Source organism: Phoca vitulina, unplaced genomic scaffold, assembly GCF_004348235.1.
Source record: "Phoca vitulina isolate PV1807 unplaced genomic scaffold, GSC_HSeal_1.0 scaffold63, whole genome shotgun sequence".
NCBI classification, from domain to species: domain Eukaryota; kingdom Metazoa; phylum Chordata; class Mammalia; order Carnivora; family Phocidae; genus Phoca; species Phoca vitulina.
Window position 1 is genome coordinate 3,355,655 of NW_022589766.1, and position 27,079 is coordinate 3,382,733.

Here is a 27,079-nt window from a genome sequence, read left to right on the forward strand (position 1 = left end):
TCTGAGTATAACAGCTTTTGTCTAGACTGACCCTTTTCTGATCTTTTGGCTAAAGAGAATAGGCTTTTGTTTTAAGAGTTTGTTTGGTTGGTTTTTTGAGAGGTGTGGGTCCATTGGTATTTCCAGGTTGCCAGCTTCTTCAACTCCTAGACTGAGATATTTAAGGCACAAAAGAAAACCCATAGAACTCACTACCATGTCATTTTCTGTGGACCCTGAGGTCCCTACATGGTCTGCCTTCACTCTCTCTACCTTTAGAGTGTTCTTATGTTTGTTGTATATGATGTACAGGACTTTTATTTTTGTTAAAGGAATAGGGAAAAAATACATCTATTCCATTTTCCCAGGAGTGGAAGTCTTCAAGTACTTTTAATTCTTAATTGTTTAGTTTTCATTGTAGTTAAAATTCCCTTTTAGTCTGTTTGCCATATGCTTGAGTGGATAGAATTTTATCACAATGGCTTACATTTTAGGGCTTTAAAAATTTTTTTTAATAAAAATGGTTCATCATCTAGAAATGGAAGTTTTAGAATTAATCTCTTAGTCTTAATTATTTTGGAGAAAATGATAATTTTCTATATCCCATTTTGTTGAAAATATATACATAAAATCTCTAGTTTTTGTTTGCTTCAGGGGAAATGTCCCTGTGTGGTTTACGTATTAATTATGCATATATTAATGAATTGGTTAAGATATGTGTAATTATCTTATACTATTTTAAATATATTAAATTTATTTACTGCCCCATTTTCCAAAGTAGATTGCATTACTTTTTATTTTTTTTAAGATTTTATTTATTCATTTGAGAGAGAATGAGATAGAGAGCATGAGAGGGGGGAGGGTCAGAGGGAGAAGCAGACTCCTCGCTGAGCAGGGAGCCCGAAGCGGGACTCGGTCCTGGGACTCCAGGATCATGACCTGAGCCGAAGGCAGTCGCCTAACCAACTGAGCCACCCAGGCGCCCCGATTGCATTACTTTCATGTGGTTGATCCAGATAGATACAACTGGCTGTCATATTGTTTTCCTAACTTCAGGTTCTTTTTACAACTAAATCAGAATGAATTAATACACTAAGAAATCAGGGCACCGGCTTGGCTCAGTCAGTTAGTGTCTTACACTTGGTTTTGGCTCAGGTCATGAATTCAGGGTCATGAGAACGAGCCCTGTGTCGGGCTCCATACTGAGCACGGAGTCTGCCTGAGGGTCTCTTCTTCTCCCTTTGTGCGCCCCCCAGCCCCACTTGCACTCTCTCTCTCTCTCTCAAAAAATAAATAAATAAATAAAAATAAATGAAATCTTTTAAAAATATGCTAAGAAATCACTAAATACTACTCTGAGGGGTTTAGAAATAAATAAGGTTAAGTTTAATATCATCTTAAATACTACCTGGATTTTTATAGTGAGTTTGGTTTAGGCCTAAAGTGTGTCTGGTATCAAGCTGGACACTGGAAAGAATATCTTCACTTTGATTTTGCTCTTTGCTTGTACTGGTTTTCAATTTTCTTTTGGATCAGGAACCCATTGGAGGGTCTACTTAAAGCTGTATGCAGTTCCTTTTCACAAACATTCACACATTGTTTCATCAGGGTGTTTCAAGGATCTTCTAAAATCCCCCAGAGTTCACAGAGCTTGGGTCAACCCTCTGCTCTGTAGTTTTTAAGGCATTTTTACATGCTTTGATACTTTTTAAAATATCACAACAACTTTGAACATTAGTGGTTTGTATTCATATTTTACAATGAAGAAACTGCTGCTCAAAATGGTGAGTGACTTGCGTAGTATCACATAGCTGTCAAATGTGAGTCTAGAATTGAAGACATTCCTAGCTTGTAATAATTTGGGAGAGCATCAACATTTTCTAAGGTTTCTAAGGCTCCTTAATGTCAAATTGCTGCCTAATAAGATCCTGTCACCTTTTCCTCACTGTCCACAAATGAGTATGCCTGTTTTGCCACATTATCACATCAGGTGGTCTCCTATCCCCAGCGTTTGCTGAATTGGTAGGTGCACAATGATACTTGTTTCTTTGTATTTAGGGTTCTCTATCCACCTATTTATCAGAGTCTTACAGGTTTTTAAATCATTGTGTATAAATTTTTAATATGTGAAGAATATTTGTCATATTTTTTGCAAATATGTTTACCCTTTTTATTTGCCTTTAATTTTGTGATTTCCTTTTATGTGTAGAAGTTCTGAAATAAGCATTCAGAGTTCCTCGAATAAGGATTTGAAGGATTTTGGTTAGAATTGCCTCAAGTTAAGGATATATTTGGAGAAAAATTGGTATTGCTATATTATATTTTTATGGTCAGTCATGTTATATCATTGTTTAGTTCCTCCAGCATTTGCTGTACTTCTTCATGCTGCTTCTATATGTACGCACCTTAGTGGAGTCAGGAAGTCTTCTCTGTCCCGGTACTCTTGGGGACTTTCCTTATGTTCTCTGGCTCCCAGGAGTTTTTTCCTGGCCTTCTCACTAGAAAGCTGGGGTTTCCTTCTTTGAGTCTTAGCGCTGCCCCTCTCTACTGTTACATAGTTGTACCCCATTGGGGCCCTCCTAGGTTGAAGTAGTAAGGGAAAAAGAAAAATACATCATGAGGATTTCTCCCATACTCTTCATAGAATCCTGGCTCCTTTTTCTAGTTCCTTAGCAACAGGTGGACAGGTTTTCTCTTAGGCTTTTAAGTGTCCTGTCTGAGGTATAGCTTTGTGACTTGGGCTAGCTTCAGGGCAAAGAGAGAGAGAAAAAAAAAAAAGGAACTGGGAACTACCCCCCCCCCCCCCCCGGCCCCAACACACATACACTTCCCAGCTCACAGATGCCCCTTTTACTCTGGCTAGAAAGAGGGGGTTTCTCTTGGAGTTTTTGCTGTGTGTGCCTGCGGCATAATTCTGGGACTCTGCCCATCCTCATGTCAAAGTGGTAGATGAAGGGTTTTTTAAAAAAGAGTAAACTCACCACTAAATTGATCGTTCGTTTAAGTTTTGACTTCCCTTCTCAATGCTCCTGCCATTGTTTACTTTTTAGAGTCTTCAGGTAGTTGGTTTTAAAACGTATTCTCTCCAGAGCTTTTAGTTGTATTCAGTGGGAGAGATCGCTGTAGTCAATGGGCTTACTACTTTCTTGGCCTTCACTCAAAGTCAAGTTACTTCATTTTGAAAATAATTTTTGTTTTTGTTTTCTAAAAATTCTTTCTTGTTCCTTGATTACTGCATTTTATGAACAGATTTTTCTTGTTTTATGAATATATTCGCTTCTTGAATCTCTCTGAAGATACCAATTAAAATTAAGGACCTTTTTCTTTTTGTTACCTTACTCTCTTTTCTTTGGGTCATTGTGCCCTTGCTTTTTCACCTTAATGCCTCTCTTAGTTTTTATTAAATAGCTGGTAAGTCTTAGCTGTTCTTCTTTACCGTATTTTCTTTTTCCTTTTTTTAAGATTTTATTTATTTATTTGACACAGAGAGAGAGAGAGACAGAGAGCAAGCACAAGCAGGGGGAACGGCAGGCAGGGGAGAAGCAGGCTCCCTCCTGAGCAAGGAGCCCGATGCGGGACTTGATCCGAGGACCCTGGGATCATGACCTGAGCCAAAGGCAGCCGCTTAACCAACTGAGCCACCCAGGCACCCCTACGGTATTTTCAAATAGGTCTGAATCAGTGGTTATCAACTTGAATATATGTAACAGTCCCTTGGGGACCCAGTTTAAATGCAGATTCCTGGCCTCACAAAAAATCTGATTCAGTAAGTCTGGGGTGGGACACCTAAACACTTAGATGATTCTGATGCTGTTAACATCTTGGTAACTGGTGTAATTCTAGAAAGGTCAATATTCTTCTTTACAAAGCATTGTCTTCTTCAGGACTGACCACAGGACTCTGCAGATTGGCTTTCTACTTTCTCTGGCGAATGGGAGGTGGAGTTCCCTTTTTCTTTATCAGGCACTTGCAGAGAGAGTCAAGGCTAACAAGCTGGGACCTGTCCCTCCCTCAGTTTCAGCTATAGGGAAGGAATTTATATGCAGGGAGAGTTCTGATTAGTTCTGAGTTGTCTTTTTTTTCCCCCCTCCATAGAGATTGTCCCTAGCCTATTACCTCCATCTCAAAGTTCATTCTCTAAGTCCTCTGACAAAGACTTTAGACTCATAGTAAATGCTGGTTTACTATCAGAGTTATACCCATCATCTTTGGTGGTTTTTCACTCAGTTGTTCTATGGTCTGCTTAACACTCACAGGCTCTCCTGACATGAGGTATTTAAGACAGGGAAGAGGTAGATGAATGGGCTCAGGCTGCCATCTTGAACTAGAAAGCCACTGTTAGTTTTAAAGTGATGTTGGTTTGTAATGTGTCAAGAGGCATTTTGAATTCTCACATAAACATCATAAAATCTGTAGCAGGATTGCCACTTATTCGTACTCAGGAGTGCAAAGAAAAATGTAGCTTCTTTATAACTCATTTTTTCATTTTGGTGGACCCTGGTCACTGGGTAACTAGAGGAAGAGTACCAGTCTTACTTCAGTCTGGTAAACCAAGTCTTATCCAGTAATTTAAGTTAATCTCTTTGGGTATTTCAGTCTCTGTTTGGATACGAGTCATTCAGATATCATCTCTTCTCTCACACCTTCCTGCCGTGGAATCCAGACTTATGGGTTGGATGTCCATGGCTTGTGTGACCTTGTAGTGGTAGAAGGGTGTCAGGACCTGTGGTCCATGTGCTGTCTCCTCTGGTTACTGTCTCGTGTCCCCTTTGGTGTAAGTGGTTGTGCTACTGCCTGGAATTGTGACTACTGTGGTGCTACCAGAACTGCCCTTGGGTGTTCTTCAGATGTCTGGCTGAAGTTTACAGCTGATGTTACTTGAGATCTGTTCTCTTGGTTCCCAGGATGCATTGGCCACATTCCCAGGTGTCAGAGATAACCTGAGGTCTGGCTAGGGCTTCGCATTGGCCCCCTAGCCAGGTGGTCTCTTTTCCAGGCCTCTACTATGGAGTTAACTTTGTTCCTAATCACAGTGACTTCTTCTGGCAAACTCACCATCCAGCATCTTTAATTACCTTTCCTGTACTACTTTAGAGCCCTCAGGAATTTCCCAGTGCCTTCCATGATGCATAGAAAAGGGAGACTCCAGAGCTGATCTCACACCTTTCCTCAGTCTGATCATGCTTCTGTGTATATTTTTTGATGGTTATCTCCAGCTTGTGCGGGGTGTGTGTAGAGGGGAGGTGAGAGTTCGGTGGTATGTGTGTGGGGGGATGCTCCCGGAAGGCAGACACTTGGCACAATCTCAGCAGGAAGGAGAGCAGAAGCCATTCTAACTCCCAGATTTCCTTATTCCATCAAACATTTTTTCCTTTTGCAGCCTCTGCCTGAACAGAACAATGGGAATATTGGTCTACTCACTTCTCCTGTCTCTGTCTCAGTTTTTTATCCCACAGTCCTCTGGCCAGAATTAGGAATTGGAGCTTTAATTCACACTTTCTCTGGGTTTGATCCTCCTTCTACCCTAGGTAACAAGTCTTACATTGTAGCTGTCATGAGCAGAAGGAATATCTGCTCTATAATGTGGAAAAACCTATAATCTGTCTTTCAGGTTTGGTTTTTCAAGGCTTTTATCTTATTGCAAAACCCTTTTTAAAATTCAGGTGAATATTAAGTATTTCTTTCTCTTCATATTCCTAAACTTCTCCAACCACATGGATGCTGTTATAGAATAGTAGGGAAGTCAGTAGAAGGAAATCAAAATGGGAAAAGTATTTTAATAACTGTTTTCATAATCATTAGGCTATATCTACCCTCATTACTCTTCTTTAAAAATTTCTTTGTTTTTTCTTACACATTTACCCTCTTACCCTTTTAATTATAGTATAGATTCTTATAATTGTGTTTCTGAAAAATATTTTCATTTTTATTTGATTTGTATTAAGCCTGTAATTTGTGGATCATTTTGTGTCTTAATAATAATTTTCCCAAACAGGAAAATAGTTTATGTCTCTATTTTTTTGTATTTTCTTTAAATATTTATCAGTAAGGTTTTACAAAATTTTGGAATGTGGCTTTAAAATATAGGTCTCATATTCTTTTTACATGATTCTTTTTCTTTTCGATTTTGTTGTTGTATGTGTTTAAAAGAGCAAAATCCAGCTTGCAGTTCAGTTCCTTCTGGCTTATGGCTCTATCCTATGTGTTCCCATAGTACTTTGTTCATTGGTCTTTTCTCAGATTCCTCATATTTGTGTTTACTCTAGAGTGTGATCAGCTCAATGGCAGGGACTCAGGTTCTGTTTGTCTTTATTTGCCTTAGTGACTGACATATTCCTGCTCATAGTGCGGGGGGGGGATCAGCCAACTCCTTCACTGATTTATTTTTCTCCATAGTACTTACCATATACTTCTTTTTTAAAAAAAAGATTCATTTATTTTATTTTAGAGATGGGGGTGGGGCAGAGAGAGCGTTCCAAGTAGACTCTGCTCTGAGTGTGGAGCCTGACGGGGGCTCAATCCCACAACCCTGAGATCACAACCGGAGCCAAAACCAAGAATAGGACACCCAGCTGACTGTGCCACCCCGGCGTCCCCTTACCATATCCTAATGTACTATATTGTTTACTTATTTGTTTCATTTATTGTCTCTTTCCCCCCACTAAATTCTAAGTGCCATAAAGGTAGAGATATTTAACTGTTTTGTTTGCTACTGTATTTCTAATACCTAGAAGAGTACCTGGCACAAAGATGACCAGTGACTGTAGAATGATTAATTAATGAGTTGTTCAAATTTAGATAATTGCCTAAATTAGTCCATATGATCTACCAAATATGATAGGTATAAACTTCTGATATGGAAAAAAAATTAGTAATATAATCATAAAGGCATAGAGTTTAAAAGCTAAGAATACCTTAATATCATCTGATTTGGTCTCATTTTGTGAAATGCCCGAAGGTGAAGTGACTTGACTTAAGCACACGGTCAGTTAATTGTTGAGATGGAACAATAATTTAGAACTCTTGAGTAAAACTTAATAATTAATAGTGGCATCTGGATATGTGGTAGGCAGAATATGTGATTGTAGTTAAGAAAAATCACAGGTTCTGGAATCAGATGTAGGCACGTTACCTGATCTTCTGTGCATCAGTGTCCTCCTCTGCAAACTAGGAATAATTGTACCTTTCTTAACAGATTGTTCTGAGATACATAGGAGACAAAGCACATTAACTCTTAGCACACTGCCTGGCATTTAGTGGAGGCTCAGTAAAGGTAACTTCCATTATTATTATTTGGAATATTTTTCATCTGTAGCTTGTGGATGTGAAAGGTCTTTAGCTGTTGTTGGAGCTTTAATCCCTGTAGTGTGCCAAGCTCCCAGGTTCTCTGGATTGAGGCATATCTTCTTCCTTTGACCCAGAGAACAGTCTTCTCTGGCAGCCTTTGCCTGTTTAGCACCTACATATCTTTCAGGTCTCTCCTTATATCTTGCATTTTTAAACTTTTATTTTGAGAATTTCTAAGCATATACCAAAGTAGAGCGTATGGAGGAATTGCTGTGTATCTGTTACCCAGCATCAGTAGCTGTCAACGTTAAGTACGTTTATATATCAGAGAAGCTGTTCTTGGTACCCTAGTAAAAATCCTTTAGTTTTTTTTTCCTTCGTAGCATGTTGACACAGTTTGTATCTGATGTTTCTCTTCTCCATTAGACTGTAAACCCCATAAAGGCATGAGTTGTGTCTATTTTCTTTATTGTGATGTATCCAGTATCTTTTACAGTGCCTGAAACATGGGAGGTACTGTATATAAATGAAAACTGAGGAAGGGATTTGAAAAGAGGAACATTTGATAGAAGCCTTTTTTTTTTTTTTTTAACATTTTATTTATTTATTTGACAGAGAGAGATACAGCGAGAGAGGGAACACAAGCAGGGAGAGTGGGAGAGGGAGAAGCAGGCTTCCTGTGGAGCAGGCAGCCCGATGCGGGGCTCGATCCTAGGATCCCAGGATCATGACCTGAGCCGAAGGCGGAAGCTTAACAACTGAGCCACCCAGGCGCCCCTGATGGAAGCCTTTTGACTAACAAAGATTGAGAAGCATTACTTGGGCAGCTTTATATGAAAACCATAGGTAGCTTCTTAGGCTCAGATTTATATACTTCTAAGCAACCTTGCCCTCTGTTTTTTTTTTTCCAAGTAGGCTTCTGCTGCAAAGCAAATTCAAGAATATCAGTTGAGTTTATACAATATTGTCCATTGTAAATGATGAAATTAACTTTTGGGGATCATTCTTGAATAAGGTAAAATGACTCATTGAGGTTCTAGACCTGTAAGGCTGAGGGATCAAGTACTTCAGCAGCTCTGTGGAGAAGTGATAGTCTTGAGACCCTTGCCCAGCCATCAACCTATCTCTTGTTATTATAGCTTCATTTGATGAAAATCAAGAAAACTGTTTTTCTCCTCAAATTGCTATCCCCTCCTACTTTTTTTGTACTGTTTTGAATCAGTAACCATGGTTACTAGTAGAGGCTGCTTAGAGCTTTAAAAACCTCAGTCAGTTTCACAGCTGGAGGCAGAAATGATCTAGATAAAAGCATAAGAATAAAGCTTACTCTGGTTTTTTCCCCCCTGTTAGAACTAAGTTCTTTCATTAGGGAGCACTTTTCATAAAGTGAAATGTTCTTTGTTCTCACTAGAGTAGACAACATTTTCATTTAAATTAACAGTAAGTTAGCACCTGGCTCCTTTTTAGAGTCAGGAAAGGGAGGTAATGCTACCACTCCCCTGCCCTCCACCAGAATCTACTCTCTCTCTATCCTCTTCTTTCTTTTCTTTTTTTCCTTACCACCTTCCCTGGGTCAATAGTGAGTGATAGTAATACTGGGATTTAAGGCCCAGATGGAAAAGAATGTGAAGTTGCAGGTTTAGGTTAATGGGGTGAAAAGGGAATGAAAGAGCACTAAAACCTGGATACAGTGGTACCAGGAGCATGCTTGCCAGGATCAAGAAGAATCAAGGGCCAGCTTTTGTCAGAGGGCCAGAGTAAGTGATTTCTAGAAGGAAAGCTGGGCAGCAAATACTATCTTGAGGGATGACACTGTTCAGAAGGGAGAGGAAATCTATATTTATTAAGCATCTAGTATGTATTGAATACCTGCATAGGTAGTTTCTACTCTATCATGCTCTCTCTTATACTAGGCTGAAAGGATTCTTTTAAATTTTAAAATGACTCATAATTGTTTTCTTTGTAGTGATTTTCTATTCTGAAACTATGCCACCTTCACTTACAGCTGGTTTATACCATCTGGCTTCTTGATGTGATCTAGACCAGATGTTGGCAAACTACAGCCAGTGGGCCAAATCTGGCCTGCAGCCTGTTTTTTGTAAATAAAGTTTTATTAGAACACAGCCACCTACTCATCAGTTTGTGTAGTCAGTGGTTGCATTTGTATTCTGAAGGCAGAGTTGAGTAGTTGCTGTAGAGACCATATAGCCTACAAAACCTAAAATATTTACTAACTGGCTCTTTACAGAAAAGTTTGCCAACCCAGGATCTAGATGGACTGGATCAGTTCATCTTGGACCAGATGTGGGAATGGTTATAATGGGAGGAAAGCACACTCTTAGGTTATACTCTTTGTGGACATTAGAATAGTGGCAGCATGAAAAGAGGGTTCTGGGGATTTGGATGAACATGGCTTTCTGGGCCCTTTTTAATCATAAGGCCCAATCTAAACTGTGAAAGGAAACCTTAAATGTAAACATTTTGGACTGGAGGGTTTTTTTTTTTTTTTTGTACATTTCTTTTCCATTTTTTATTCCTACATACATACCTGTGACCATAGTCTCATATGGATTTATTCTAATTTTGTTACTCATTTTTATACTCACATAAATGTAGATTTACGTAAGTATCTGAATTGGAAGTGACCTTGGAGATCATCTGCTCCAAAATCCTTATTTTACACATGGCAGAACTGAGTTTCTGAGAAGTTGTCCTATAATACCACGTCACAAAAGCAGGTTATTGGCAAATTTGGGGAGTAAAACCCTGGTGTTTTGACTAATTTCCTGCTGTCATGCATTCACACATGAAGCCTACTCTGTAAGGCCTTGCCCAGTGTATCTGTAAGGAGGAGTTAGAAAACCAAAGCTGAAGAGGAGAGAAACATTAGTTCTAAATTCTTATTTAATTCTGCTATTGATATCTTTGCAATTTTTAGTAAGTGTACCATTCTTTGATAGAAGTAGGAATCTAGAATATAAATTAGGTTTGTAAGCATGATTATAGACTAAGTTCTAGATACTTGCCTCATTTCCAGGTAAATGTGCAGTTATTCAAGTAGACACAGCCCCTATTCACAGTCCCTGAGTAATTTAATTTGTAAGTGGAACATTGAAGAATCCAGAATCTGTGTTGTTCTAAGTAGGTTACATAAATGTGTTTAAATATTTTTCACTTGTAAACTGAATAAGCTATGATTTCTAATTTATAATAAAAAGACTTAATTTATTATTTCATAACTTAATGAAAAAATTCCTTAAGAAGATATGCTTTAACTAAAAAGACAAAAGAAATACACTGGAAATTACAGCCATTTTACTTTTATATTTCTGATAGGGAATAGTGTGCATCATAATTGGGGCAGAGTCATTATTTTCCTTAAAAGGCCTCTCCCTTTATCGCATCAGAAAATAATCATAGAATTTCTTCTTGCTGATTCCCTGGGGACCCGTTTTAGATGAGAGAAGTCCTAAGAGAAGCTTGCACAAAAGGTCTACATTGGAAACCGTACAAAAAGAGCAGATATTAGCATCCTTTTGGCTTATTCTGAAGATGATTTATGAAACCTTAACACCAGCATTATTTGCCTATATTTAATCTCTGCAGAGTTGTGTAGTTGCTCCTTTTCTTCCTGTATGTGATAAGTCAGGCCCCTCTACTTTCTTTCCTTTTACATTGGAGAAGTGTTTTAAATTTTTTCCTTAACTTTCCTTTCTTTTGTAGTATAATGAACAAATTCATATAACTCAACGAACTTAACCAGTCTTAACTATAAATTAGTTATGTTCAACTTTTGAAGTACACGATTGCTATGTAATCTTTCAGAAATTGAAGCCATTTTAGCAAGTCAGTATTTTATATTTAGTTTTATATTTTTATTGAAGGCCTGTCTCTAAATGGGTTGTATACAGAAAGAATCAAATGGAATATATGTTTAAGTTTGGAATCCTAAATAAACGTTTTAATAAATTACACCTGGTTCGTCAGAATTGAGATTGACATATAATCATAATGGTTTGGATATCACTTATCTGGAACTCTGATTTACCAACATAGTTTAATGTTCTAAGCTAGTAGTTTGAGTTCTTTAAAACCGTATTTCTCGGGCGCCTGGGTGGCTCAGTTGGTTAAGCGACTGCCTTCAGCTCAGGTCATGATCCTGGAGTCCCAGGATCGAGTCCCGCATCGGGCTCCCTGCTCGGCAGGGAGTCTGCTTCTCCCTCTGACCTTCCCCCCTCTCATGTGCTCTCTCTCTCTCTCTCACTCTCTCAAATAAATGAATAAATAAAATCTTTAAAACCGTATTTCTCTTTGATAGTTATAAAAATAATTGATTCCTCTTTACTGTTGTTTGAAATTTAAAATTTAATTTGTTAATAAAAAAGAACCAGGTGCAAAGTGCTGCTTTGTTTTCAAACTTATTAACATGTCTCCAGTTTATTGAATTCTATTTAAATTTATAAAACATAAGTGTCTAACATGAGTTCTGTGGACCCCTTCAGAGGGTCATTAAACTCTCCTGATATTATATTAAAATTTTTTTCCCATGTGGGAATTCTTTTGAGATGAAGTGTCTGTAGCATTTAGTAGAGTCTCAAAGCTGTCCATCAGCAAACAAGGTTAAAAACCACTTTTGTAGGGGCGCCTGGGTGGCTCAGTTGTTAAGCTTCTGCCTTCGGCTCAGGTCATGATCCCAGGGTCCTGGATGGAGCCCTGCATCGGGCTCCCTGCTCAGCGGGGAGCCTGCTTCTCCCTCTCCCACTCCCCCCTGCTTGTGTTCCCTCTCTCGCTGTCTCTGTCAAATAAATAAATAAAATCTTTAAAAAAAAACACCAAAAAACACTTTTATAGGACTTCTGAAGCATTGTACCCTCCAAAGGAATATTGAAGGTAAATTTGCTTTGCGTTCTGGAATCACTTAATCATAGACTTTTGGAGTGACCAACGTCCATTTTTTGCAGGTGAGTAAATTGAAGCCCCCGGAAGTTAATGACTTACCCAAGGATTAGCAGAGAACCCAGCGGGGCTCTTGTGGTATCCTGATAGATTTCTTAGGGCCTTTTTAGCCTTCCAGCCTCAGCACAGAGGTTGTTGAGCTTTCAACTTGATGGCAAGGTATTTTTATTTGAATACAAAGCTTTTGTGGGCACAGTAGAGATCTTGAATAATTTGCTGCAGTAGTTTCATGAAGTATTAGTCTGATGCTAGTTTATGTAGTTTCTTAGAGGGAGGATATATGGAGGTCCCTGTAGTCCCAAAGGAAAATCTCTTAATCTTCACAAAAAAATTATATCTCTGGCAGTGTCCATGTTGAAGTAGAGTTTAGGGACATATCATTCATTCTGTTAGCAAATATTTATTGTGTGCCTACTGTGGGGATGTAGGTTTGTGAGATTGTATTAATTTAATAATATCAGCAGTTTAATGTTGAAAAGTGTTTTTCTTTCCTTTTTTTCTTTAAAGATTTATTTATTTATTTTAGAGAGAGAGAGAGAGCATGAGTGGGAGGGATAAAGGGAGAGGGAGGGAGAGAGAATCTCAAGCAGACTCTTCGCTTACCGTGCAGCGCTATGGAGGGCTCGATCTCACGACCCCGAGGTCACAACCTGAGCTGAAACCAAGAGTCAGACTCTTAGGGGTGCCTGGGTGGCTCAGTCGTTAAGCGTCTGCCTTCGGCTCAGGTCATGATCCTGGGGTCCTGGGATCGAGCCCCACATCGGGCTCCCTGCTCCGCGGGGAAGCCTGCTTCTCCCTCTCCCACTCCCCCTGCTTGTGTTCCCTCTCTCGCTGTCTCTCTCTGTCAAATAAATAAATAAAATCTTAAAAAAAAAAAAAAAAGAGTCAGACTCTTAATTGACTACGCCACCCAGGCGCCCTGGAAAATGTTTTTCTTTCTAATCACTAACCCAGAGAAGAAAATGTTATATAATAATACTGATAGGAGTTTTTGTATGATAGTCCTTAGTATGCCAGTTGACAGAGTTATGAAATATTACAGATTCTCAGACTACTGGGAATTAAAGAAATTTCCTTATTTAAATAAGCACCAAAGCTAAAAAACCAAGATTTTTGTTCACTACCTGATTGAGATATAACTGTTGTTCTTGTTAATGATTTTTTATGTTTGAATTTTTGGTCACATTTCTCACTGTGAGCATAGATCCTGAATTTTTATATTATTTGGTAATATAAGGTAGCATAGTTACAAGTGTTAAAGCTATAGCAAATTAATTTGAAGTATTCTTTTTTAAAATTTATTTTAATTTTAGTTTTTTTATTTTTTAAAATATTTTATTTATTTATTTGACAGAGAGAGAGAGAGAGCATGAGCAGGGGGGAGAAACAAGGGGAGAGGGAGAAGCAGACTCCCTGCTGAGCAGGGAGCCTGAAGTGGGACTCGATCCCAGGACCCTGGGATCATGACCTGAGCTGAAGGCTTAACAGACTGAGCCACCCAGGTGCCCAATTTGAAGTATTCTTAAATGAACTTAAATTGTAATCACTTTTCATATATGCTTAAGATGCTTTCAAAATAAGGATTTTATGATTTAATATCTTATTACATTTCAAAGAATTGAAGACTAATCCCTTTTATAATATTCATTTTACATGGTATGCTTGAGATTTATGAACGGTGAGATTTTGTGAATATCTTTCCAGTCCCAGTTAATCAGTTTGGCTTTTAAAACTGAAACAAGATTCTTCAACATGAGTCCTATTTTAAGATTCCTTAGCCAGTTCAGCTTATATATATTAAAAAATCACTCCAAAGGAATACTAACAATGTAGTATTTCTGTTGTATTTGTTTTCACATTCTATATCTTTTAAAATATATTTATTTTTATATTTAAACATATAAGGTATGTAATCGGTTTTCAAGGGGGACTATATGATGAAGTATTTTAGTTATAGGCAGTAAGATTCAATTGACGCAGGAACCTCAGTTGTGTCCTGCCCCTCCCTCCTTCCCGTGCTCCCATGATTAGTATCCTGAGCTCATAACCTTATATTTATTGCATTATAACTTACTGCATATTTATTGTAGCGTTTCTTTCCTCAACTAAACTTCCCCTATTTACAAGTCCTTGAGGTCAAGGATCTAGATCAACTTTGAATCTTCAGAATGTAGCACACAGCAGATGCTCATATATTTCTTAAATGAATGAATTGATTGAGGGACATGAGGGACCTATCTTTGGGTCCTCTATACTCACCAAACAAGATTTCAGACTCTGGGGTACTGTATAATGGTTTTCCAGAACCTGTATGTCTCCAGAGAGATTGGTTGATTGATTGATGGATTTTATTGGTATACATAATTATGGGGGTTGGCAAATCTGAAATCTGCAGAGCAGGCTGGCAGGCTGTACACCCAGGAAAATGTTGATGTTGCAGCTCAAGTCTGAAGATAGTCTACAGGCAGAATTACCTCTTCCTGGGGGGACTTCAGTCTTTTTTCTTTAAAGGCCTTCAACTGATTGGATGAGGCCCACCTATATTATGGAGGATAATCTGCTTTATTCAAAATCTACTGATTTAAATGTTAATTTATCTTCAACCAGATCCAGAGTCAGAATGTCTATAAGAGAAAAAGAAAAGAAAAAGAAAAAAAGAAGAACTATTATTGCAAAAAGTGAAAGAAGTTTAAGGGACATATATCCCAATGCTATGGACTTCATTTGGATCCTGATTAGATCAAACCAGTTACAAAAGATAGTCTTTGTTTGTTAGACAGACAGAAAAAAAATAAAATGAAGGAGGTATTAGATGATAGGAAGGAATTGTAATTTTATTGGTTATGATGGTTGTTATTGTTCCATTTTAAAAATTGTTCTTTCTGTATAGACTGAAGTTTTTATGGGTCAAACAAATAGGATGTCCTGGGTTGCTTTAAAATACTCCTTTTCTCCATGCCTACAGTAGGTGGAACAAGATCAGCAGAACATTAATAATTGCCAAAGCTGGGTAATGGTGATATAGGGATTTACTGTATTCTATTTCTGTGTATAAAAGTTTCTATAAGAAAAAAGTTTTTTTTAAATGGAAGTATAATAAAAACAGGGCTTGTCACATAGAAAAAAATGTTAATTCATCTAAAAAAAAATAACCTTCATAGCAACATCTGGATTGGTGTTTGACCATATATCTGGGTACTGTGGCTTAGGCAAGTTGACATGTAAAATTAACCATCACAGGTACCAAGTAAGTGATTAATTTCAGTGGGAAAAAGATTCCTCAGCATTTTCATAAAGAAATCAGCTATGGAAAAATTGAAATTTGTATAAAGAATTTTAATAAGTTAAAAAAGACACATGCATGGGTGGCTATGGCCGGGACTATATTTGTATATTAGAATCTTATTTAAGTGCAACATAGGAAAACAATTGAAGCATATGAACAAGTATTACATACTATATAAATTAGGAAATTTTCAGGGAACAGTGATCAGAATGGGGTAAATTTAGGAAAATATTTTTAAAGAATATGCATTTTGATCAAATTTTGAAGAATGTGTGCATGCTACATATACATATATGGAGTTGGGGGATAATCCCAATATGTAGAATACCAAGGGCCTTTTGAGAGGCTCAGGAGGGAAAGGGAGGGAGAACTGAAAGAGGGCCTTGGGTATATATTTTACATCTGTTAAGCTAGACAATTAAAACAACAAACTTCTGAAAGTTAATTAGGAGGGAAGTGGTTAAATAAAAACATTTCTTGCAGATACTGTTCTGCATGTATAATGGGCTAGAGTGGTTTCTAAGCCCCCAAACACAGGAGATGAGAACCTGTACAAAGATTTATAAATAGAAAGAGAATCCAAGTCTCTTAGAGGTTGCTGTAGAACTTTGTGATTTCATGTTGCAGACAAAGATGAGAGAGAATGGATATGCTAAGTTTGCCTAAACTGGCTATCTGGCACTATAAGAATGATGTTGTTAATTTTGATAGTGATGTGGAAATATAGAAAGTGGGCAGGTAGAATATGATGAATGATGTACCTGCATGACTTAGTAGATATTCCATGAGGTAAGACTTACTGTAGTGTATTCCGTTATTCCCAGCATCCACTCTGAGGCATAAAAGAGAGTACCTTCTTTTAAGGAATTTTTAAAAAAAGATTTATTTATTTTTTTGAGAGAGTGAGAGAGAACACAAAAGTGCAGTGAGGAGGGGCAGAGGGAGAGAGCATCTCGAGCAGACTCTGTGCTGAGTGCCTGGCGCGGAGCCTGGAGCCCACGTGGGCCTTGATCCCACCACCCTGAGGTCATGACCTGAGCCGGAGCCAAGAGTCTGACGCTTACCCAAGTGCACCACCCAGGTGCCCCTTAAGGAATTTTATTCTACTTGGTGAGGCCAGCATACTTCGGTTACAAAATTTATAGTATAAAATTTAATATTCGAAGATATCAAACTACTGGTAAATCATCTCTATCAATTGTGTAGTTAGTATCTACTGTGACAAAGACAAAAAAAAACTGTAGAAGTTCAAAGTGGGAAGGTATTTACAACTATTTTCTGGGAAGAATTTATGAAATATGTCAGATTTAAGCTCTCATAAAACAGGATTTGGAGCATCTTACATAGTGGAGCTAATGGGACAAGTGGAAAGCCCCACAAGTTAGAGGCTTAGCTATGACCAAAATGTACTGCGTGTTTTAAAAGAAAGCTTTGTTAATTTCGATTATTTTATAATTTATACGCAGCCCTTTTACTTGCTTATTGTGTGTGGTTAATCATTTTTATATGCCTCAGCCTTAGTCCTACTGTTTACATTGGAGCCCTGGTAACCTGAAACTATAGCTTCAGTTAGTTGTATTTACCTTTTTTCTTACTCCCCTTCTCTTTAGTCTGTCAGTCCCAAAAAATCCATGAAAGTATTGGTCACTTCTTGAAAGTAACACTGAGATTATCTCTTATTTTCCATCTGTTGTTCTTTATTTTGTCGTCACACTGTGTATGCTTTTGTTTTCATTACTTTGCTTTGCCCATAGTCCTAACAGCAGGGATATTCCTTGGTCCAGAGCCACATATTCCTGCCATTGTCCCTGTGCTTTGGCCTTCCTCCTCTTGCTTTCTTTCCAGATAGGAGCCTTTTTCCATGGTAGTATTTCTTCCTGTGTGTGCTTCTCAGGCCCCATTCTGATTTCTGTTTTCCAAACCTTATTGCCTCTTACTGTATTTCCCATGGTAAATCTCTTCTTTGGATTGCATTTATAGCAGTTTTTAATGATATGCACAGAATTTGAATTACTGAAATAAAACTGCATTTATTTTCTGTATCTCAGTTAATATTCTTTGCCTCAGTTTTCATCAAGTCAACTGATTTTCTTTCCAAGTAGTCTGTATCTTCAAGGTTTCAGTACATATTATCATCTTGCAATAAAAAATAGCTGGTATTGTGGAGGCTTGTCACTTAGAAAGTTACTGGAGAACGGACTATTTAAAATATTAATGCAGTTTACATGGGTAACTTTCCATAATTCTGTATCCTCAATATTATTTTAAAAATAATACTGTACATTTATAATCAGTCAGTGAAGCTACATTTTTAACAGTGCCGGGGAAAAAGGATTTAAGAGCTCCTAAGCATCCTAATCCCATTCCTTTCCGTGACAGTTTTATTAATTGGGATTCCTCTGGAGATTTTCTTTGGAAAACAGTCCCACCTTCTTCCCACCTTCACTCAAGAGGGTCAGAATACAAGTATTCCTTTCCTCGCATATACTTTAAACCTGGTTAGGATTATTATGTCTCCTCCCCTCCACCTTAATTGTTCCTTGTTACTACTTCTCTAGTTTCAAAAAATACTCACTCTAATTAAAATTCAGGAAGAGCACTGAGACTTCAATGTAGCTTTCAGTTGTTATATTAAGTACAATTTACTAAATGGTCATGTGATTGGGGATGATTAGGAACAAGTAATCGGATGGTCAACTGGTAAACTCTTTCTTTAATAAATGTTAAATTCTTTTAAATGTTTATGTAATAACTAGTATTTTTCTTAAATAGTAGTTCTCTAGGTATTCAACAATATATTTTAGTTAATAAATAAGAATATAAATAGAGCTATTTGAAATATTTATATTGTTATTCTCCATAAAATACTATTCTACAATCTCCTTAATCCATTGAATAAAAAATTGTTGTCCTCCATTAAAAGTATGTTAATATGAACCAAGCAGTAGTATGTATACCCAGCCTAAGAGATGGAATTTTACCAATACAATGGAAACTCCCTTTGTATGTCTGTCTCAACTCATCCCTCTTCCTGTCTCCCCACAAGTGTAAACACTGTACTGAATTTTGTGATTGTTATTTTTTAAATTTTTTAAAAGATTTTATTTATTTTAAAGAGAGGGAGAGAGTGCCAGCATGAGTGGGGGGAGGGGCAGAGGGAGAGAATCTTCACGCTGACTCCCCGCTGAGTGCGCAGCCTGAGTCAGGGCTCCACCTCGCTGAGCTCAACAACACTGAGCTCAACAATGCTCAACCGACTGAGCCACCCATGCGCCCTCTTTTAATTTTTGTTTTTTTGTAATTCAAAAAAATTTTTTAAAAAGATTTTATTAGAGCGGGAGAGAGAGAGAGCACAAGCAGGGGGAGGAGCAGAGGGTGAGGGAGAAACAGACTCCCCACTGAGTAGGAAGCCTGACGTGGGGCTCGATCCTGGGACTCCAGGATCATGACCTGAGCTGAAGGCAGATGCTTAACCGACTGAGCCACCCAGGCACTCCCCCCACCTCTTCTAATTTTTGAAAATAAGTCTTACTGCATATATATCTATGCCTAAACAGAATAGTCTATTTATTTATTTTTGAACTTTATAAAAAATGGTATATTGTATGTTTCATCTTAAGATCTTCCTTTAAGTTTCTAAGATTCATTTATATTGCTCTGTACATTTATTTTCATGGCTAGTTGTAAATATGCAATGGTATTGTTTATTGTTGATTGACACACTTGTTTTTGTTTTTTTCTATTATGAACAATACTACGATGAGTATTCTTATACATATCTTGTGGTTATCCATGTGTAAAAGCATCTCTACCTAGGAATAGAATTGCTGGGCCATATGGTATGTGCATTTTCAATTTCAAATAATGCTAAATTATTTTCCAATTTAATTTGTGGCACAGAGTGGCTAGATGTACACTAAAAACTTCCTGTTCTTCCTAGGCACAGATTGGGTTGTACTTTCCACCTTTTTTGCATTAGGAATGTCCATTTAAATGAGTTCTAGTCTGTAGAATAAGAGTAGAAGTAATGTATGCCTCCTTTAGGCTTGGCCCACAGAAATCTGCCATGTGTGATCATTCCAGTTCCTCTTTTCCCATCATTTGGCTAAGTTTTGTTTCTCCCATACCAGTTCTTTCATCTTTCCCTCCCCCTGTTATGTATGCCTGTATAGGTGGAATAGAGGTGGTGGTCAGTGACTGTCCCTGTCTTGTCTCTAATTTTAAAGTGAATGCTTCAAATATTTCACAATTATCTACAGTACTTTCTATGTTCTCTAGATACCCTTTATAATGTAAGGATGTCCTCTTTAGGATTTTTCTAAAAATGTTATCAGTAATGTTGAATTTCATCAAATGTTTTACCAGTTGCTATGGAAATGATCATTTGAGTTTTCTCCTTTGATCTGTTAATTTTGTGAATAATATTTATATCTTTGTAATGTTAAACCATACTTGTATTCCTAGCATAAACTCATATGGATAAATCTTTTGTTCATCAGTGCATTCAATTTGCTAACCAAGTATCTTTCAGTAATAACATTTTTTTAGATTCTTAGTTTGGATAGTAAGGGATGCTCTGTTAAATGACTATTTCAGAAATTCCCAAACTTCCCCAGTTCACGGTGCCCTTACACCAAGGAAATACCTAACAGCTACATTTATTATGCAATTAGGTTCAAACAACTTCATATATATGTCCTAACAGCTTAGTAGCTTTTTGAAAAATACATACATGAATTCAAAGAAAAAGTTATATTTTCATTTTATTTTTAAAAAACCGCAATTATAGTTGACCTTGAACAATGCAGGGACCACGAGCACTGATCCTCTGCACAATCAAACATCCCCCAAACTTAACTACTAATAGCCTACTCTTGACTGGAAGCCTTACTGATAATATAAACGGTAGATTAACACATAGTTTATGTTTTTACAATAAAGTAAGCTAGAGAAAAGGAAATGTTATTAAAATTATAAGAAAAAGAAAATATAATATTGTACAGTATTTATTAAAAAAAATCCAATGAAAGTGGCCCAGCACAGTTCAAACCCATGTTATTGAAGAGTCAACTGTACTTCCTAATGGGATGTGTGCATCTGAAAGTATTGCGTAACTTCTCAAATCTTGGAATCAGACTGGGCACTGCCATGCTCATTTCCTGTTCCAGGTTGATTTTCACACGGTGATTGCTTTTTATGGCAGCAACTACCATAAACTCAGATTCACAAAGAGATCATCAAAAGGAATGCAGTGTGATTTAATGTTGAAACCATGAAAGAATGCATGTGATGTTTGACAGATGTTGTATATTGCTGTTTCCTTCAAATTGAAAACATCCCTTGACACCCCTGGTGAGTTCACTGTGGCACCTCAGGATGACTTGGAACATAGTTTGGGAACCACAGAACTAGTTAGGTCCTGACTTTTGGGGAATGGATAGTGACAATGTGGACATAGGAAGATACGGGATTTTTTTCCCCATTTGATACATTTTATAAAGTATTGAGGTGAATTGGGATAACAAAGGATATCAGCCTCACCTTTAATAAAATGTGCTGTATAAATTCATTTTTTGTGTTGAGGCTTTGATTGTGAGGGATACCTGTATTTTATTTAGAGTTTCACACAAACTGTGTTCAAGAGTAAGATTGACATATTTCTTTTACTAATACTGTTTGGTTTTAGTATTAAGGTTATACTGGCCTCATAGGATGAATTGGGGAATATTTCCTCTTTCCGACAAACTTTTTGGTAAAACTCAACTGCCTTGTGAGAAGATTTTTTTTTTAATTGTTATGATTGAGTTTTCTTTTTTTTTCATTTGCTTGTCTATATTTTCTTATTTTCTATAATGCCATACAATATACCTTTAAGAGCAAGCAGTCTTATATCAAGACACAAAAGAAAATCTGTATATGGAGTTAATGCTAAGTAGTTTGGTCACTCAGTCCTCAAATCCTGTACTTTTATTTTTTTTTAAAGATTTTATTTATTTGACAGAGAGAGAGCACAAGTAGGCAGAGAGGCAGGCACAGGGAGAAAGAGAAGCAGGCTCCCCACCAAGCAGAGAGCCGGACGCGACGTGGGGCTCCATCCCAGGACCCTGGGATCATGACCTGAGCTGAAGGCAGACGCTTAACCGACTGAGCCAGCCAGGCACCCCAAATCAAATCCTGTACTTTTAAACAAAGCTAATTGACTCATGGTTTGGGAGATGATTTTTAAACTATTGATTTAGTTTCCTTGACAGCAGTAGGATTATTAAATCTTTCCATATCTTCCTGGGTTAGTCTTTTTTTTTTAAGTAAGGAAAACTTCTTTTGAATAACTTTAGATTTATAGAAAAGTTACAAAAATAATATATTGAGTTCTAGTATGCCCTTCAACCACCCCACCCCATTGTTAACATCTTCCATTACCATGATACATATGTTAAAACTAAGACAGGACATTGACTAATTAAACTTCAGACTTTATTTGGATTTGAGTAGTTTTTTCAATAATATCCTCTTTCTGTCTGGGGTCCAACTCAAGAGCATTGCGTTGTATTTGGTGGTCATGTCTCTCCAATGTCCTCTTGTCTGTGACACTTTCTTAGTTTTTCCTTGTTTTTATGACCTTGACTCTTGAGGTGTGCTTACCAGCTGTGCTATAGAATATCTCCCTATCTGGGTTTGTCTCATGTTTTTCTCATGATCAAACTGAGGTTATGAGAAGAATCCCACAGAGGGGAAGTGCCATTCTCATCACATCATTTTAGGGGGTATATGATATCCACCACGTCACTGATGATGGTAAATTAACCTTCCTCACATGGCTGAGGTAGTGTTGCCAGGTTTTTCCAGTGTGAAGTCATTACTCTTCTCTTTCCCTACTTAATTATTTGGTAACGAGTTCCTAAGCCACTCTAGAAATTAAGCTCCACCTCCTAGAGGGGGAGGGGTAGTTCCATATATTTTTTGGAATTCTTCTGTTTGCTTATTTGTTCGTCATACGTTTCTATCAGTGTGTCCTAGGTTAGTTTTAATGGGTTTTGTTTTAAGAATTTACCTATTTCATTTAAGTTTTCAAATCTATTCGTGGAAGGGTTTTCATAATATCCTGTTTGTTTCATAATATCCCAGCAGATCCTACCCTTTGCTTTATTTATAGTTAGGTTCTCCATTCATTTTTAATAATTAACTTGTATCTCTTTTTCTTGACCTCATCAAGGGTATTTTGTTACTGATTTCAAAGAACCAACTTTTGGTTTTATCATTCTCTTTATTGTGTTTGTTTTCCATTTCATTGATTTGTGATTTTATATTTCTTTTTATTTTTTTTAAGGTGAGGTTATTTTTTGAAATAACTTTTTTTTTTTTTAAGATTTTATTTATTTATTTGATAGAGACACAGCGAGAGAGGGAACACAAGCAGGGGAAGTGGGAGAGGGAGAAGCAGGCTTCCTGCTGAGCAGGGAGCCTGACATGGGGCTCGATCCCAGGACCCTGGGATCATGACCTGAGCTGAAGGCAGACGCTTAACGACTGAGCCACCCCGGCGCCCCTGAAATAACTTTTTAGTTAGACATTTACCCCATTAATTTTCAGCCATTCTTCTTTGCTAATAAAAGTATTTATGGGAATACATTCTCCTCTGAGTGTTGCTTTTGCTGCATTTTATAGTTTTGAAGTGTAGTATTTTCATTATTACTTCATTCTTAGTTTTACAGTTTTTTTCTGTTATTATTTCTTGAATTGTGAGTTATTTAGAGATGAAGTTTTAAATTTCCAAGTGCTTGGCAGTTTTGTGTTTAGTTTCTTTATGACTTTTCTTTCATTGTATTATGATCAGAGAATATAGTCCTTCTGGTGGTGGTGATTATTCCATTCTCTCCTCCATGTTTCTTTTTTTTTTTTTTTTAAGATTTTATTTATTTATTTGACAGAGAGAGACACAGTGAGAGAGGGAACACAAGCAGGGGGAGAGAGAGAGGGAGAAGCAGGCCTCCTGCAGAGCAGGGAGCCCAGGGCTTGATCCCAGGACCCTGGGATCATGACCTGAGCCGAAGGCAGACACCCAGTGACTGAGCCACCTGGGCGCCCCGCTCCTCCATGTTTCTTAACCTCTCTTTCACACTTCCCTTCTAGTGACCGTGTAGGCTGCTGTAAATTTGTCATAGCTGTCTCACCGTTCACTTTGTTTTAGTTTCTAGTTAACTCTTTCATTGTGGTTTTACTTACTATGTTTTTCAGTTCTAGCGCTTCTGTTTGGCTCTTTCAGATTTGTCTGTTCATTTTTTTATACCCTCTTGGACCTTACTAGTGTTTTGTATTTGCTTTTTTTTTTTCTTAAGATTTTTATTTTATTATTTGAGAGAGAGAGTGCGCACACAGAGGAGAGGCAGCAGACTCCCCGCTGAGCAGGGAGCCCAACACGGGGCTCGATCCCAGGACCCCAAGATCATGACCTGAGCTGGAGGCAGATGCTTAACTGATTGAGCCACCCAGGCACCCCTCTATTTGCTTTTCTCTTATGTATTAAACATATTTAATATTCTATATTTGATAATTCTAATATCTGAATTTGTAGGAAATTTTTACAACAAATTTTTAAATTTTTACTGATATTTTGTAATAGTGCCTTGTTTACTTGTGTGTTTTGTGATTTTCTTTTTGAGTTCTGAACTCCTTTTCTTTGGAATCCTATGTAATTATGAAAACTTTTTGGTTTGGGTTTAGGATACATTCTTCTAGAGAGGATTTTATTTCCTTCTACTATGTGCTTGGAGTTGGGGGGCTTAGTCTATGAACCTGGATTTTAACTTAAAATTCTTACTCTTGGTTTTTAGGAACATCCACATCGTGTAGATGATTCAGGCATCAAATTCTCATGATGTGTTTGCTAAAGCGAAGAGGTAAATCTTCCTTGATGTTTGCCTTTGAGGTGTTTTTGATGTTTGAATTCATCCTTTTCCTGGGCTATTGTCCTTTTGGGCCCCAACTTTGTCTGATGGTCTCTGAGACTTCAGGAGACCTGAGCCTTTTTCCTTTATCTCTCTCACTCCTAGTTTATGCCCCCTGGATTATCTGGCAGCTTTGCTGCTTGCTTTTCTTTTTTCTTGATTTGTTTCCATTCTTAATGTTAGTGGTTTTCCCTTGCATTCTTTATGGGGTATCCTGCATTGAAAAGGGTACTTTTTATATTTTATTGAGCAGTTTCAGATGCTATATAGCAGAAATGTCTTAAGACCTCTAGTATATTTCAGAGAATGGAAATCCTATTGGAAATTTTTCAAAAGAATAGTTTCTAGAAACCAGTCCAGACCCACAGACTAGAATCTGCAGAATGCAGGTCCTGTGGGTATTTTTAAAAACATCTTAGATAATTTGGATGCACTATAAGGTTTGAGAACCACTGACATAGAAAAAGTTAACTTCTTTGTGTAAACTTAAATAATTAAACATTCATAGCTAATATTTACTGAAGATAAGTTAACATACATAGTAGGCATGCGGTAATCCTGGCTATTAGTAGTATTACTACATGCTGGGCTCTATTCTAAATCCTTCACATATATTGTAATCTGTTCCTCACAACAGCGCTATAGCTGCTGCTCCTATTCTCATTTTATAAATGAGAAATTGAAGCACAGAGAAGTTAAATAACTTATGCAATATTACATAGCTAGCAGGTAGCACAATTAATAACTGAATCCAGATAGTTAATATAATTCCAGAGCATCTAAGTTTAACCCACAATCCTTATAGTCTTCCAGATACTTAACATTTTATTGATTCCCAGAGGGAATCCAACATTGCAGAATATAGAAAGAAAAATATATTTGAATTATTATATATTCATGTTGCTTCAGTATAGGTTTGGGGAAGCAGAATAGTACAGTAGAAACAGCTTTGATTTACAGTAAGACAGGCATGAATCTTTCCTCAGTTGCTTACTGTATAGCTATGAGAAAGCAGTTTATCTTTTCTGAGCTTTTACTTTTCTTACTGGTAAAAGAGGATAATTATTTTTACTTCATAGAGATTTTGAAGAAATAAATAGAACCTGTAATGGGTTGCTTAACCACACGCAAAGTGGAAGGTTATTATCAGGATTTATGGTATCCCCTAAGAAAACTATGTTGACTTACATACGGGAGATTATAATAAGCCTTAGTCTAGGAGCAGATCAGTTGATGGTACTGGTTGATGGTGCTGGTGGGGGCCACACTGTTTCTTTCTATTGAGAATATACTTTGTGCCAAGCACGGCCCTAGACTCTGGAGATACAGCAGTGAGTAAGACATAGCCTTCCTGCTCTCAAGGAGTTAACTCTCTTGCAGGGATCCAGACAGATACGTAGGCAAATACTTTGCTAGCTTCTGCAGTGTGGTAAACATAGGGTGTCATGGGGACACATAGGAGGGATACTCAGCCAAACCATGGTGGACGAAGAATGGCTTCCCAGAAGGAGAATGATGATGTGGGGGATTAGAATCATAAATCCAGATAGGAGGCAAAACAAAGGCTGGTAGAAATTTGTCATTGCACAAGAGGTGTCCCATTCACTAACAAAATAGGTATCCTCCACATTAATGAAAATATCAGAGATGCTAAGAAAGTATGCTTTTATCAGGTCAGTGTTGACATATTAAGAGCCTACTTTTAGGTGTAGGCTTTACTAAAGTAGTTTTTAAAAGTAAAATAATGAAATTTCTATTAAAGAGCACTTTTCTGAGGTATTGTATCCACATGGCATACGCGCTTATTATTCAATACTAGTGTCATGAAAATCCTCACCCTTGAAGTATCATTATTTCTATATTTGTAAATTTTCATTTGTCAGTTCTATAATATGTGGTCTATAAAAGACCAAATAGATTTCTACTTCTTAAATTTTACGTTTATTGTCTCTAGAGATTGTTAATCTTGTAATTTAATGTAGACTTAACTCTGAATAAAATTAGTTTAATTGGCCTTAAAAAAAAAAAAAAAAAAAAAAAAAAAAAAAAATACTAGTGTCACATGAAGCTATGCTTCTGAGGAGGAGAGAGAGGGAGAAACGATCTTCAGAGGATGGAATGATGATTTGTAAGTTGGGGTGAATATCACCATGTACTATTTACACGTTTCCTTTTCTCTCATCCTTATTCACATGTGATGAGAAAATATTTGTTTCAGTGGCTCATTTATAGTTCATAGTTTTAATTTGGTTTAGTACATTGCTCTGATATGGATTTCATATTGATCAATAAAATTGTATGTATAGGAGTTGAGATTTCTTTCCATCTTTTTCTAGTGCCCCTTCCCAATAAATACTAAAAATATGCAAGGGAAAGACCACTCCTTTGGCAAAACTGGGATATGAAAAAGAGAATGAATAAAGAATTAGAAGGGGAGGAATGTGGGACTGGAAGAAAGAAGAGGCTATTGAAATGGGAAGTTGTAATGGATAAAATGAAATCAGTGATTATAGGAATAATGAATGAAGTGGGTTTTTAAAAATAACTCCAGGGCAAGCAGTATCTCTGCGTGTTCTGGCAGCCGGATGAATGTGACTTGAATGTAAGAGTATACTTTGATCTACAA

General features: G+C 37.2%; 1 protein-coding gene across 12 annotated transcripts in view; it reads left to right on the forward strand.

Annotated features, from left to right (window-relative positions):
* NCOA1 (nuclear receptor coactivator 1) overlaps positions 1-27,079 on the forward strand; it is a 240,107-nt gene that overhangs the window by 84,428 nt on the left and 128,600 nt on the right. For 9 of the 12 annotated variants that reach the window (XM_032391532.1, XM_032391531.1, XM_032391537.1 and 6 more), the window contains exon 3: positions 24,340-24,405. The exons of 2 other annotated variants lie outside the window; for them this stretch is intronic. In XM_032391532.1, coding sequence (XP_032247423.1) covers positions 24,381-24,405 — 25 coding nt within the window. In that variant the 5' untranslated portion in view covers positions 24,340-24,380. Of the gene's footprint in view, positions 1-24,338; positions 24,406-27,079 lie in introns of those variants that run through there. One more of the 12 variants, XM_032391540.1, reaches the window with a different exon arrangement.